This window comes from Coffea arabica, chromosome 2e (genome assembly GCF_036785885.1).
Source record: "Coffea arabica cultivar ET-39 chromosome 2e, Coffea Arabica ET-39 HiFi, whole genome shotgun sequence".
NCBI lineage: Eukaryota > Viridiplantae > Streptophyta > Magnoliopsida > Gentianales > Rubiaceae > Coffea > Coffea arabica.
Window position 1 is genome coordinate 25736232 of NC_092313.1, and position 14973 is coordinate 25751204.

General features: G+C 36.0%; 1 protein-coding gene and 1 pseudogene across 1 annotated transcript; both read right to left on the bottom strand.

The window, feature by feature from the left end:
• Positions 1 to 4118: 4118 nt before the first annotated feature.
• Positions 4119 to 6140, bottom strand: LOC113728829 (flotillin-like protein 6; annotated as a pseudogene).
• Positions 6141 to 7886: 1746 nt separating this feature from the next.
• LOC113732154 (beta-hexosaminidase 2) lies at positions 7887 to 11285 on the bottom strand. The gene is made up of 2 exons (XM_027257801.2): positions 10353 to 11285; positions 7887 to 8944 (listed from the first exon to the last, which is right to left on the bottom strand). The coding sequence occupies exons 1-2, from the start codon at positions 11143 to 11145 to the stop codon at positions 7986 to 7988; spliced, it is 1752 nt and encodes a 583-aa protein (XP_027113602.1). The 5' UTR covers positions 11146 to 11285; the 3' UTR covers positions 7887 to 7985.
• Between the last annotated feature and the right edge of the window lie 3688 nt (positions 11286 to 14973).

Here is a 14973-nt window from a genome sequence, read left to right on the forward strand (position 1 = left end):
ATAAATCGAAAACTGGTTGTGTATTCTATCCATTTTTCACTTTATATAAAATCACAAAGAAATTATGTGACTATTTCAAAATCTTAGAGGGGTCATCTATTGTTATGTAAAATCACAGAAGATAACAAGAAATTTTCCCTTTTATAATCTAACACTCAGAAATCTAATCTAGTGCTGTTCTTTTAGCAGTCCGAACACGAACTAGTCTCTTTCAAAGTAGGTATGAAAAATTCAGACTAATAATCTCATTAAGTTGTTAATTAAATTGGATTTAAATAAACTGCCTCCAATGTTTAACTTTATCACTGCCCACTACCAATGTTCCAAGAAGAAAGAGGCTATGTCTGATATATTAATATTTGTTTACTTGGCATATTTTAGGACCAAAAGTTTTAGGAAGCATTCGAAACTATTACGGCAGTTTTACAACAAGAGAGTAGAGACATAGAACCAATACGAATTTCTTATAAATTACATATGTGATGTAATTTCTATGTGTATAGCCATGATAGAGTTGTTTGACAATAGGACATGCAATGGTCTCAATAGACAATACTGAATAAGATATTTAAATTAAAAAGCAATGGCAGTAAGTCGGAAAAATCTGTCCATACTCGTTTGTGGGGTTACGAAACAAGTATGATATGAAGTCAAATGAAGGATACTAGTAATCAACACCTAACATCCAATTCAAGTGTAAGATAAAAATAATCATTGTGTGGTCGAAAAATAAGATCTCATTTGTTTGCTAGTTTCTGAAGTTTTTGTTAAAAAAAAAAATTTACTGGAGTGATTTGATGTATGTGAAATAAAAAGGTGATTGAAAAATATGTTCATGAAAATATAAACAAAAATTTTAAAAATTAGCTTTTCAAACAAAGAATTGCCTTGTCAAAAAAAAAATTTACAAGGAGTTTTTGAAGTCTAAATTATGTGCCCAAGTGGCAGTAGTAATAATAATAATGATAATTCTAACTAGCTATTCTTGAAAAGTAAATTATTCAAATAATTGCGCCTGCCATGCATAAATAAAGAGACAGGTAGAAAACTATCTAAAAACTGCTGTGAGTTTTACAAATATTAGTAGAAAAGATGGGTGTTTCAAAAAGTTAAAAAGATCAGAATTATACCTAAAACATGGACCCTAAGCAATGCTTTTTATAAGTTTACGAGTTAATATCAAATTCACATCACCTCAGTTTAACATTTTTTTAATCTCTTTTTCTTTGTGTTACATAATGTTGCATGCCATGATGGTAACCGAGGGATGAATTGATTGTATGATTCGGTGGGAGACAGCATAAGTGAAAAATCCCGATTCGATCCCTCTCATTTACACTAAAAAAAAAAAACAATTACCATCACGGAACCGCAGGCAACGGGTTCCCCCGCCCCGGGTCTCGCTGTCCATTAATTTCTCCCGTCCCCGCCTTGCCCCCTGTCCTGCCCCATCGGACTAATAAAAAATTGTTATATAATTTTATTATAATTAAATTTTAACAAATAATCAAATACTAAAATATTAACCCATCATAAAGTTATTATTCATTGTAATTTCACAATTGAAACTCATAAAAATAATCAAACAAAAACTATTTGAATACAATCCAATATGACGAAACAAATACAACTAAAATAGTTAAGTTTTCACTTTTGATACAAATACAATCACTAAATCATTATTGTTTTTTTTTTGAAAAAAAAGTGTTGTTGTGTCAAGTATAATTAAGAATTTAGTAAAAATATATTAGTAAATTATTATAACTAATTAATAATTTATATTAGTAGACATGTATAATTATTAATATAATTGATAAAATCAATTATATTACATATACAATATATATCATATAATACATATAACAAATTATATAATTATTATAAGTTTGTAACTAATTAAGTTAAATATTATATACATATATATTTATATATTTATTAAATTTTTTAAACGGGTGGCGGGCCCCACCCCCTGCCCCGTTTCTAAACGGGGGAAAAAATTCCCCCCGCCCCATTGCCCCTCATAGGTATCCATCCCAATTGCCATTCTACACAGCATAGTCACTTGGCGAATTTGAGGTGACTTTGAATTGGGTCACCCATGTGAAGAATGCTTTTTATTAGTACATACCAATATTTGAATAATTGGATCCGAAGTTCCGAACTTGATCCAAGACCCAGAAGAGAGGCTGCAAATGGAAATCACGTGTGGTGTGTATAATGATATTCCGCACTTGATCACCTGACTTGAGTCTAATTATCTGATTGTGGCTGGAGTAGGATGAATAATTTTATTTCTTAGAAGAATAAATGGGTAAATGATTGGATCATTGGTAACCATGAACATGTTACAATAGACCAACCATGTTTTTTTTTTTGGATAAATTACAATTTACCTCCTTGTAATTTAGTATCTTTCTACAAAACCCTTCTATAGTTTTAAAAATTATACTTAACCTCATCTTAGTTTAGACTTAAGTGTCAAATGATAAAATTTGTATTTCATAATGGAGTCGATTAAAATGTTAAAATTACCCCTATATTAAGATAGAATTTATTTATTAATCACATGGAGATTATGCATAGATTTTGAAAACCACAAGGAGGTCATATGATAAAGCACGAAAACCATAAGGGGTTAAGATGTCACACAAATTAACTTTATATATCTTAGCAATTTCAGTCATTTTTGTTTCTAAATGTGGATAATCTTGACATTTCAATTGTGTTGTAGAGGACCGTTTCTATTACCTTTTTATGTATAAATTTTGAAACCATAAAGAGAATTATGTGAAAAATCACTTTTCTTTCTTTCTTTTTGTCCAAATTGAAGCTCACTTGAGATATAAACCTTTTTCAAGAACTACTAAAGGGGATAATAGATATCATGGAACAACAGCAGTAAGCTAAAATCACTGTCATGCAAAGCATTCTCCGGCCTTGTTTCACCACTCTTTTTCACCTGTAGTTCAAATGTGCTTGCTGTCTTCGAAAACTTGCAAATCACAGAGATTGAAAATTTTATCCAACTTCCCATGGAGAAGAAATTAGACAACGCTTATTCACAATATGACATTGAAAACAACTGAAATCTATAGTATACCCCTAAATCAAGCATCGAATATATAATTAGACATCAACTAATGATTATTACCAGCTGAATTTGCAGCCTCCATACCTGAAGTTTTACCTCCTTGCTCTTTGAAGAGGTGATTTTTGGTGGGTAGTGGAACCGACCAGAAACAGGCTCCTCTGAGATGAAGTGAGGTGTATCCTCGTGTCCGAAGTGAATGGCGGGGTTTCTCCCCTGGGATCACTCCGACGATCAAGTTAGTATGAGAACGAGAGAAAAGCAGTAGTATTGTCAAATGAACAGTATGCTTACTTGTTGGGAGTGTGTGGGGTATTTATAGAGTGGGAGTGGAGGTCAGGACGGAGGGTTCATGCTGGTGGGACCCATGTCCTGACATTACGGCTCTGTTCCCTGCCAGGAGGCCTGACTCTGACACTGTAGCCGCCTGGGCTGGATGACGGGGGTCCTGCGCAGTAGTCATTAAGATCACCCAGTGCTTTTCAGATAAAGCACGGGTCCTGGGTGTTGTCAGGGGTGTTGACATCATCAGCGTCTAGCCGAGGTGGTAGCCAGGGGTGCAGAGGTCATCCGAGTAGGAGACCATGAACCGAGCCGAGCTCAGGATCCGGATCGGGGAATGGCTGTATTCGTGTAGGAGACGAAACGAGGTCACCTCAGCAACAAGGTACTGCCGAGGTGAGCACCCTCACTCTTTGATCTAATACCCTCACGAAATAACGTTCCAGATACTTTTTGCATAGACCATTGAAAGCCTCAGACAGAATGTAATCATTTTAATTTCTTTTAATCTAAACGAGAACAAAGATTCAGCATCAATAGAGAACAGGGATGAGCGATTTGAAAACAAGCAAAAGGTAACGCACAACAAACAAAAGCTATTATAAAAGCCAAGATCAAAGAGCAGTCTACCTTAGGAGAAAAAGAATAGAGCTAAGAGAATGTCTACTGAAAATATAAACCAAGGTTAGATTAGTGCAATTTAGTAGACTAGTTGGTGAAGTCTTAATACTAGATATTGTTTTGATTACTAATTTGCTGGCTGGCTGGCACTAGAACTGGGGAGACTGCCCATCCAAGCTGGAGGCGACATGCCAGTTTGTTCATGTACGGTCTTAAGCAAGGGTGGCAAGGCCCGGTAAAATGATGCTATCTCTTTCATGGCTGCATTTCCTGTTCCTGCTCCATCTATGGGTTCTCCACCATTTGACCAGACGCTGATCTTTGGTTGCAGTCCACGGATAGCTTCGGCATTGATTTTGGCAATGTCCTTGAACATACCACCATCAATCATCAAATAATCTCTCAACGCATTGTAGTTTCCACCAAGTGATGTTCGGATATAAGTTCCTTGAGCTTCTGCCTGTGCCACCATTGCTTCAGCTTCTTTTCTTTTTGCATAAAGTTCGGCTTCTGTGGCTTGTTGCCTTGCGTAAAGTTGAGCTTCTGCTGCTACTCTTTGAGCCTCAGCAGCTCTTTCTTTCTCGTAAGAGGACTGCTTCAGCTGCCTTTTGTTTCATGTAGAGATCTGAATTCGCCTCTTGAACCTATATTTTTTATAGGTAATGGCAATCAATGATCCGCATAGAGACATCAACACGACATATGCAAAAAAAATTAAGAGTGTTAAATCTGGAAAGCTTCAGATGATCTGAAAGCATCACATGGTTCAAAAAGTGGACTCAACTCCATTTACTTTGAAATATGATCATCTGGTTGTAAGGACATGTACAAAACGATAATTGTTGCAGTAATGCTTGCAAAATGTGTACCATGGGATCAATCATATGAGATAGAGGCAAAGAACAAAGATTGCAATCATGATTGACGTTATCAAGGGAGTAAGGAAATAAATGAGGTTCAAGGGATGGAGAGTTTTTTTCATTCATATGAGCAAAAAGAGATTCATTTTGAATCTGTTTGAGTTAAAAGCAAGACAGAAAACCGACTGATGGGCTGCAGTTATTTCTCTTTAGAATAGAAGGAGATTTGGAAACTCAAAGAATTGTCCTGTTTTCTGATTTCCAAATTTTAACAGCACGGAAGGAGTAGAAGTTCAGACTTAATGATTGAATGAATGTCATTGCAGGGAATGAAACTATAGTAATTAAAGTACCTTAATATCATAGTCCACGCTCGCTTTGCTGAGATATTGGGCCTTAAGCTGCTCAGTCTTGGCCAATGCATTCTTCCTCTCAACTTCCTTCTGCAACTTTGCCTCCCGTATGGCTACACTCTTTTCAGCCTCTACCTCAGCCAACTTTGCCTGACGAGCCCACGCAGGCCGCAGCCTTCTTGGTTGCTAGCTGAGCATTTGCCTCAGCAACATCAGCCTCCTTCTGATTCTCATAGATCTTCAATTGGGACTTCACCATGATCTCCTGCTTTCTCCCCTCACCTTCCCTTTGCGTAGATATTATCTTTGTCTGGGCATCAATTTTGGCAGCATTTTGAAGTCGTCAGTCCTTGCCTTTCCTTGGCTCCTATTTCACCTTTCATCTTCGCTTCAGCAATATCAATCTTTGCCTGATTTGCAGCCTCCATTTGAGTTTTCTGCCCCAAGTAGGAGAAATACTCATGTCCTGGAACATCAACTAGTTGCTGGATGTTACCGTTGTAAATCAGAAGTCCAAACTGGTTCAGTTCCCAACTGAACCTTCTCAAACACCTCCCGCTTGAAATCTTTGGTGCCTCGAAAGATTTCTCCCATAGTCATCGAAGCAGCAAGAACTCGAGTTTCTCCCTCAATGACACCTTTAACAAGTTCCTTGACATCATGGGAATCGCGCTGCTGATGAGAAAGAAGCTTGGCATACTTAACGAGGCTCTCATGATCCTCAACTTTTGGACCTATGGTGAAAACAGCAGGGAGAAAGAAGGCTAGCTTCTCGGCACTCATTGCATTGACTTTGAAGGTGTAGTTTACAGGGGTAAGATCAATGACGCTACATTTCTGGAATGGCCAGATAATCGCTTTCTTTGTAATCTTTATGTCATTGACAAAAATTCCGGTGATCACTAGAAACTCCCATGCTTGTGCAACTCGATACATTTTGATTTCAGCGATGTTCTATCCTAAGACAGACAAGGAGAGAACCATATATATATCTTCAAGATATCAATGAACTGACTAAAAGATACAACGCAATGAAGTACACTTATCAGAAATCAACAGATTAGGCAATCAAAATTTCACATCATGGGAAGATACGAAAGATCATCAGACAACCAAATGATCATAGAGAAAATACGAATATGCAATGTTGTTTCTCAGCCAAATGATATTTCTTGCATCTTCTTTTCCTGTCATCTTCTGACTGACTAAAATCAAAGTAGGTCCTTTATATATCCTGAAAACTTTCAAACTGGACAGAAGTTTTAGCTCTGCATACTTCTTCTGATTGAATGCTTATGCAAAATCAATAAGGTATAGAACATTGACAGCCGACAGCAAAACCTGGCCACCTTAGATAAATCCTTTTCTCATCACGATTAGGGATTTAAAAGCCACAATTAATTACAGAAAAGAAAAAAGAAATCTGGAAACTACTACCATCACAATAATGTTTCTTCTGTTCCCTGGTATTTTCAAGAACCAAGTACCAGGTCTAGAATGCACGAGCAAAATCAAAATTAGCAGCCAAAAAGACAATAAAAAAGGAAACAAGAAGCCCATGGATTTTCAATCATGGGTACGACCACACTTCTTTAGAAAATCTAACAAACGAAATATAGAAAAAATTACGTAGAAAAATTAACCTACAATGATGAAGAACTTGGACACCAAGAAAATAGAAAAAAAGTTACAAGCACAAACAAACACGATATTACAATATTTACCTCTCCTTACTTTTACTGAAAAGCTCAACAAAACAAGGGTATCGATTTTTCACAGAAAATTGAAGAACAGCGTGGGGCTATAAGTAGTAGAATAAACGAGGGAAGATCCTGGCTTATTTCTAAAACCCTGCTCTAAAGAAACTTCTACATGGGTTTGATTTAGATAAGGCAATCAAAAAAGGATTATCTTTGTTATATCCTTACAATAGAATTGTAATTATGATCATAGTGCATTTCGACCGGGAAACAAAGAATGTAGTTTCTTGCAAATCAAACTACTTTTTCTCATCAACACTGCCCTGGAGGAACTGGATCCAAAAAAAAAAAAAACATTTATTGATATCTGCACCTATTGTTCAATTTTAATGATACTTACACCCTCATAAGTCCATTTTTAGTTTAGGGCACCATCAAAATATGAAATTTAAAAGCGTTTAAAATATTTGTACGGCTATTAACATATTTTCATGATGAATATATGAACATAAAGGTTTATCATTTACTTTAGTTTATTTATTCTGTACAAAGCACAAGTTCTTTTTCTACTAAGTCTAAAAGTGAATAAAAGATTAAAAAGGCTGCAGACTTAAAGCTTAATTGCAGTACACTTCTTTTTTTTTTTTTTTTTTGTTGAATTGTAGCCTACTTTTACAATTCATTTTGGGCTCAGCAGCTAATACTGTGTTGATGCTCGTTACATCATTGCATTTTCCTTGGATTTTCTTTTTGTTTATCTAGATTTTGTACACGGCCAATTTAATTCATGCAAAGAAATCTGCAAGGATTGTACCCTAACATAGCACAATTTTGCTGCCAATGACTTGAAAGGAAGCTGCATTGGCCTTGCACAACAATACAAGGAACTAAAAGGAAATAGTTGATGTTATGCAGCAAGAGCAAAATTTATCCACAAGGCATGTATTCATGAATTTTTATAGAATGCCCAAGTATCTCTCAATTTCGTACTATGAACGTTGAAATATTTGAATTAATCAGTAGAAGTGTTTACAGCTTACAGATTAGCAATTGAACCAATGAAGCTGAAGAGGCAAATCAATTAACTAGCTAAAAATGGATGAACTGTATTGCACATGCCCGGGTTTCTAATGCACCAAAGAGGCTGAATTGGTTCTGCAGCTATTCCTCTAGTCACCATTCTGTTCCTCCATTCATTCAACCTATCTGTAGCTTCTGCATACCTCTTCCTTCCTGTTGCATCCCGGTTACCAGACCATAATGCTTCAGCCATTGCTGATGCTCTAGGCCAGATCCGAGAGTCCAAAACAGTGGAATCTGCTTGTTCGGACCATAATGCTACCTCTCCTCCTAATACCAAATTAGCTGCTGACTCATTTAGTCCATAGGTGATATCGTAGTTGTAGATAGTTTGCCATGTTTTAAATGGTGCACACCAGGAACCTCCATTCCCCAAGTCAGTACCAGGTGGCTGGTCATATTGAGTATCATTTCCGACCCACCCTCCGTGCCCACAATCCAAGTAGTAGTAGTCTGCGGATGACACAATAACCCGGTAACCAGCTTCAGTGAGCTTCTTAGTGTTGCTTGGTCCGTTGTTCCACGTTTGGAAAATGACATTCTCTGGGGGAAGCAATGAAGGAGAAACATTGACATTGGCATCCAACAGAACGTCCTCCCAGTAGACCACTGTTCGATTTAGGGAGATGATATAACGCAAGGTTGAATCAACAAACATTTCCAGAAGCCGGCTGAGAGTCCCATTCTTAGCAACAAAAGCTTGAATTTCTGGGTCAGTTATCCAACAATTTGGTGCGATCTCATCGGCTCCTCCATGATAGTATGAATCTGGAAACATGGAGATCGCGTCATGGATGACATTTTTTGCCACTTTGTAGGTGTTGGGGCTTAGGGGATTTAGCTGGCCAGTTCCCGGTTCAACTGCCAAGTGATCAGTCCAATCTACTCCAGCAGGCCACCACATCATGTTTGCACAAGTTACAATATCAGGGTATGCTAAAGCCCATGATCCTGTGTGTGCTGCAAGATACGAAAAATCAAAGTCATGTTGGGCAAATTCAGTTTTACTACCTAGTCTTTAAGTGCCAAACTTGATATTCAGCTTGACGCAGCTTTTTATCAACAAGCTTTCAATGTTCACACAGTTTCATCCTCTAAGCTACTAAGTTCATTTTGTCCATACATACTAAAAGTTTCATTCATCTTATAGTCCCCAAACTTCTGTATACTATCCCTGTCATGGACTAGTAACAATATCAATTTCAAAAGCCACTTTCTGCTGGAATTGGAACTAAAAGATTTGACTATCATTGCAGTTTTAACTTTGGGATGAAAAAAGTCAAAATTAATTAGTGAAGGATGGAAAAACTATGAATCCTATACTAATCTAGCATACAGAGGAATAGGTACATCTTTAAATTGGTAGCTAGCTGATTATAAGTATCTATGTATTGGTATCCTCTCTAAACTTATATTACTCAGGAATCCCTCTTTCCGTGATTGCTTGTCCAAATTCTTATATCAAAGAACAGAAAGGAGATCAATGTTATCGAAGTTCATGTGTTTTACACGTGAAGCTTTGCAGATATCAACTTCATTTACATCACTAGTTGTCATCTTGCTAGACTTAATTCCAGTCATTGCAGAAACAGCCGTGCTATTGCTCTATAATACCCCATAAAGGACAACTTTATGATACCCCGTGTGCACTGTTTGCAGAATATGCACAATTTTGCTAATATCATTGGCAAATTTCCATGGCAAGTGAAGTTAGGTTGGGGTAGAACAGGAAAGTGATCGCCTACATGCCCATTCCAATATTAGCCCCTTGATCTAAAAGGGAAGTTCTTGCAACAAGAAGAAGTACAATATAAAGCGACCTACCTCTCAAATGCTATAAAGCGAGAATTCGTAGGCCGTTTTTATTACTGAGCGAAAAAGCTAGTAAAACATTTGCACTATGCCACTGCCATATGACCGGTATCAGGACTTTATACTGCTTTAATAATTAAAGAAAACTGATTAAGCGTACAAAACCAAAGAGGATTATGCAACTAAAGTGGTTCAATTTCACTTTGCACCCTCCAATTCTATTCAGATTCTCATTTTGGTTTTTAAACTTCAAAAACAGGACTTTTATTCCCTAAAATATAAAATATGTCCCACCTAAATAAAATCGTTGATAGGGATGAGACAGATGTTATATTTAATTGAGACAAATTTTATGCCTTTAGAGACTAAAATGAGACCAAAAAAATATTTATATTTTAGAAACTAAAAAAGTAAGAAGAATATTATACTTTCAATACTAAAGTATTCTATTTTTGAACCTAGAAATCAAATTAAAAATTTTTAATCATTTTTCATATAAAAATACCTTGTCGAAGGAAGACTTCAAGAAAGACTACTAGCTAGTTGACTGACTCACCGGGCATATCAATCTCGGGCACAACTCTGACTCCATATCTCATTCCAAATTCCACCACCCTCTTCACATCCTCCGGCGAGTACTTCATCTCCTCTCCGTAGGCTCCCTTTCCAGCCAGCTCCGGCTCCGACGGCAGCACCAGAGGAAACGACTGCGAGTCCGTTATGTGCCAGTGAAAAACATTCAACTTATTCATACTCAAAGCCCTGATCAATCTCTGCAAATCCGACACACCATAGAAGTTTCTTGAAGTATCCAACATCACCCCTCGATGAGGAAACAAGGGTTCATCGTGGATATACAAATCACAAGCCACTCTTGACGGGTTGCCGAAAATCAGCTGAGAAAATGTCTCCAGCCCGCGCATCGCGCCCCATACTGTTTCTGCCGTCAAGGTGGCCGTCGTCGATTGGTAGGGCGATGGAATAGTGAGGGTGTAGGATTCATTGACGCCGTGAGTTAACGGTGCAGAGTCGTCAGTGACTGTGATGGTGAGGGATTTTAACGGGGGTGATGAAGTCAGATTGAGATGTGGAACCACTAATGGGTTGTAGTGTTCTTTGATGAATTGGTTACGGTATCGGTTGGCAGCTTGATGAAGATATGGGTTTAAAGGAAAATGGATTTTGAAGTTCGGAGAAAGTAAGGTTATTTGAGGTTGGGGCCATGAGAAGGCTGTTGGCTTAGGCCAAACGTTAATGGGGTAACTGACGGCTGAGATTTGAGGGGATAAGGTGATGAAGAATGCAAGAATGAGGAGAAATGTGAGGGGAATACCAATTGCAGCACCCATTTATTGGGCGATTCAGCAGCCCCTTTTGGTTGGAATTTAAGAAGGAAAATGGAACTGCTGATAAGGGATGATAAGTAATAGTAGTAATAGTGATTCTCCTATTTATGGGTTCTCTTTAATGGAGTGGAATTGGGAACTCTTACAGTAAGCGAGTAAGAGTAACAAATGATTGCCAATTGCAACCATTTTATTTGTCGCTTTGCTTGTGTCGTTCTTCCACAGTGATGACTTTTTGGTTTTTCCTTTTTTTTCAAGGAAAAGCTTTGGTGGATTCCACGTCAATCAACCACAAGATATGCCTCCAAATCATAGATTATATACAGAGGTTAGGTTATGCCTCAGAATCAGAGATTATTTGTGGAAATTTTTATAAATCGTCACAATTCTTACATCGATAGTGAGAGATACATGATTTTTTGTGATGAACTAATCCGTCCTTGTCAACTAAATTAATTGATGTTGAAAAAAATTTTTGCTCCCTACGGATTGTTTTGGCTTCCTTCCTTTTAAAGGCAAGTTTTTAAACTCGGACCGGTCAGTGAACCGGAGAGGGGGCCGGTTCGCGGTCCGACCGGCCAGTTCACCGATTTTCTGCTTTTTTTTTTTTTGTTTGCAACTTTAGTGTTAAGTACTTCACAAGTTTTCATTCTACACTTGAACTTGACGGCTAATGTACAATTTAACATGATTATTGATAACTTAAGTTTCTAAAATGCATTCACCAATATAACTAAATTTAAGTTGAGATAATAACAAATTTCCTAAGAGTTATACATAAAATCTGGAATGATAAACATAATTAAAATATCATAATTCACCACAAGTTTTCATAAATTCATTACAAACATAAATAGATACAATCCAAATGTTCACCAATTATCACAAATAAAAACACAAAAATAAATAAAAATAAATATTGAAATTCTTTTACAATTCTTAAAAAAGTCCCTAAAAGAGTCCAACTCATATTCAAGACAAACCATTTGAATAACAAACTTCCATCGATGGCATGATAAGCAACAACACCACCTTCACAATTTCATCAACTTAATCTGAAAAAGTTAAAATTTTATTATAAAAATATAAATCTAATTGCTCAAACTCAAAAAAAAAAAAAAACCAAACAATTTTGAAAAACAAAGATACAACTAAAGACATAAAAAATAAATTGCTACTAAACATCAATTGAGATACAGTTGATTTTGTGCCAATAAATTTAATGGTTCTAAAGACCCTAGCGACAAGTGTAAATAAATGGTTAATTGATGGGATCCTGAGGTTACCATTTACGAATTTACCAAGAAATACAAACATGTGATCCGATTTGGCACTTTTTTTTTAAGCTTTTGTTTGAACAACTTTCACAAATCAACTTTAACATGTCTTTAATTTGTTGCTTCAGTTAAACCTATAAAATTCAAGATGAATGAGCATTTGGTAGACTAATTACTTCAGCATAGAAAAAGCAATAAAAACACAATAAACAGCATAGAAAAAACAGAACAATTATTGATACAAAATTTATTAATTTGATACTTCATCCATGTCTAATTTTATTAATTTGATACTTCATCCAAAAAATAGCTTCTCCAAATATGATTGCAAAATAATTAATGATTCATAATTTCATCCTTAATTAATGAAATAAAAATAAAATAAAAATTAGGGGAAATGGATGAAAATTGGGGGAAAAAAGAAGAAAATGCAAAAAAATCGGCTAAAGATAATAATATAGAAAACAAAAACCTTGAAAAGGGCAAAATTAAACTTACCAAGATGATGAAAAACAGGAAAAGCTCAAGTCTCAAATATCTTGTGAAAGTTGAAATTTCCAACTTGTCTACAATCTGCTAAAGATGATAGCTTGATAATAACGGTGAAGGCTTGAGAAAATCTTGTTGTGGATATTTGGGTTTGAAAGGGTTAAGAAGAAAAAATTGAAAAAAAAAATTCAAGAGGAGAACTGGAGGAGCCGTTGGCCTAGAAGCCTGAAGCCAAGAAAGTGATGGATTGAAAGAAAAGTGCGTATGCTGTTTCTTTTCTTAATGTTAGGGTTTCATTTTTTTAATCTATTTTTTAGTCAAGTTAAGTAGAATTCTCAAGACAAACTGAACTTGTCCTATGACTGTGGTCTAGTGGTAAGATTGTCTTATGTGAACATGGAGACCCAGGTTTGAATTTGAGCTTGACATTTTGTTTGAAAATTTAAAAACCGTCGGGTTACGATTTGTACGGATTTTAGCAATTCATACGGTTCGACTGGTTTCTAGCGGTTTTTCATTAACTTTCGAATTTGATACTAAACCGGACCGATGGTATGTCCGATTCACGGTCCAAACGATCGAACTGGCCGGTCTGGTCCGGCTCTGAAAAACATTGTTTAAAGGACACATACTAGACAAAATTCGGACATGGGAATGGGAAGAGAGGGGAGGGATAATGTTTGAATAATGGTCTAGTAATACGCAAAGTTGACTGCTAGTTTATTTGGATATTTTGTGAAGATATGTGCTATTAGTTTGAACGATTGTAAACAATTAAGAAACTTTTCAACAAAATTCAAGATGTGGGAATCGGAGAAAGGAGAGGGATAATGTCCAAAAAATGGTCTAGTTATAAGCAAAGTTGACCACTAGTTTATTTGGATATTTTCTGAAGATTTATACTATTATCTTGAACGATTGTAAACAATTAAGAAACTTTCACATATAGTATGAGAAACTTTTGTGTTCAGTCTGCATTACTCAACGTTTTAATACTCAGAACCATTTGATAAATCTTGAACACATTCTAGAAATTAACTTTTAAAAAAATAAAAAGCAGAATGAGATGTGTTGCCTCTTTCCCCAGATGTACTCTTACTGATTACTGCGGCTTTTTTAGTTTTTGTTTTCTTATACAAAATAAATTAGAGAATTAAAACCTGGGAGCTTAAGACCTCTTATTTTAGCGTTCTTCCTCAACTAGATTGCTTAGATGGTACTAATGAAACTAATTCCTAATTTTGACATTGTCAAATACTTTCTAAATCTAATACATGAAAATTAAGTTAATGCCGCATTTTTTTTCCTTTCAAGCTATAAACTAATACAATTGTAGACGTTGCATCTAATTCTGCAACAACTCCTGCCGTCTTTTAAGTGGACTCTTCTATAATCCTCGTAAAAATTAGGGATAATATAAATAAAAAAAAAACGTTGAAAAATTCGTCAATTTGGTCCTGAACTTTTACACTTCAACAATTTTGTCCTTAAAGGTTTTTTTTTCTTGTTTAACCAATTTAGTTCTCAAACTAATTTTTCACTTTAAAAAAAAAAAAAGAATTACCATACTCGATTTGACACATGTTCAGCCTCTTTCTTTGCAGAATGTATCTAGGCCGCCTTGGTTTGCCTGAGGCTACAATTAGGTATCTAATGGAGTTTGTGGGCTGGAGATGAAACTTAGAAGACCGGCAGCGGGGGATCAGAGCAGGTTAAGCCGTTAAGGATGATCAGATGAGCACGAGACTATTTGGAGGGAGAGGTTGAGAACCGTGGAAAACTAGTGGGATGAACTATTTGTCTTGGGAGTCTAAATTTGTCATGTAAAACAAATTTGCTCTGGCATTAATTAATAGGAACCTAATTTTAAGGGTCAATTTTATATACAATGAGAGTGTATACACTAATACTCTAGTTTTAATCGAGAAAAGATCAGTTCATACTGAATCTTTACCATCTTGTGACTTGGATTTGGGAGCAAGTTCATTTCAAAATTGATTTTGGACAAACTTAAAGCTAGGATATTTCCACAAGAATACTCCTGAAGCTTCTACATTGGCATTAT

Excerpts from the sequence above, each read along its gene's own strand:
- LOC113732154 (XM_027257801.2), bottom strand. The coding sequence starts at position 11,145 with ATGGGTGCTGCAATTGGTATTCCCCTCACATTTCTCCTCATTCTTGCA. Across the intron at positions 8,945-10,352 it reads GCCCGAGATTGATATGCCCG|CACACACAGGATCATGGGCT; the intron begins GTGAGTCAGTCA and ends CGTATCTTGCAG.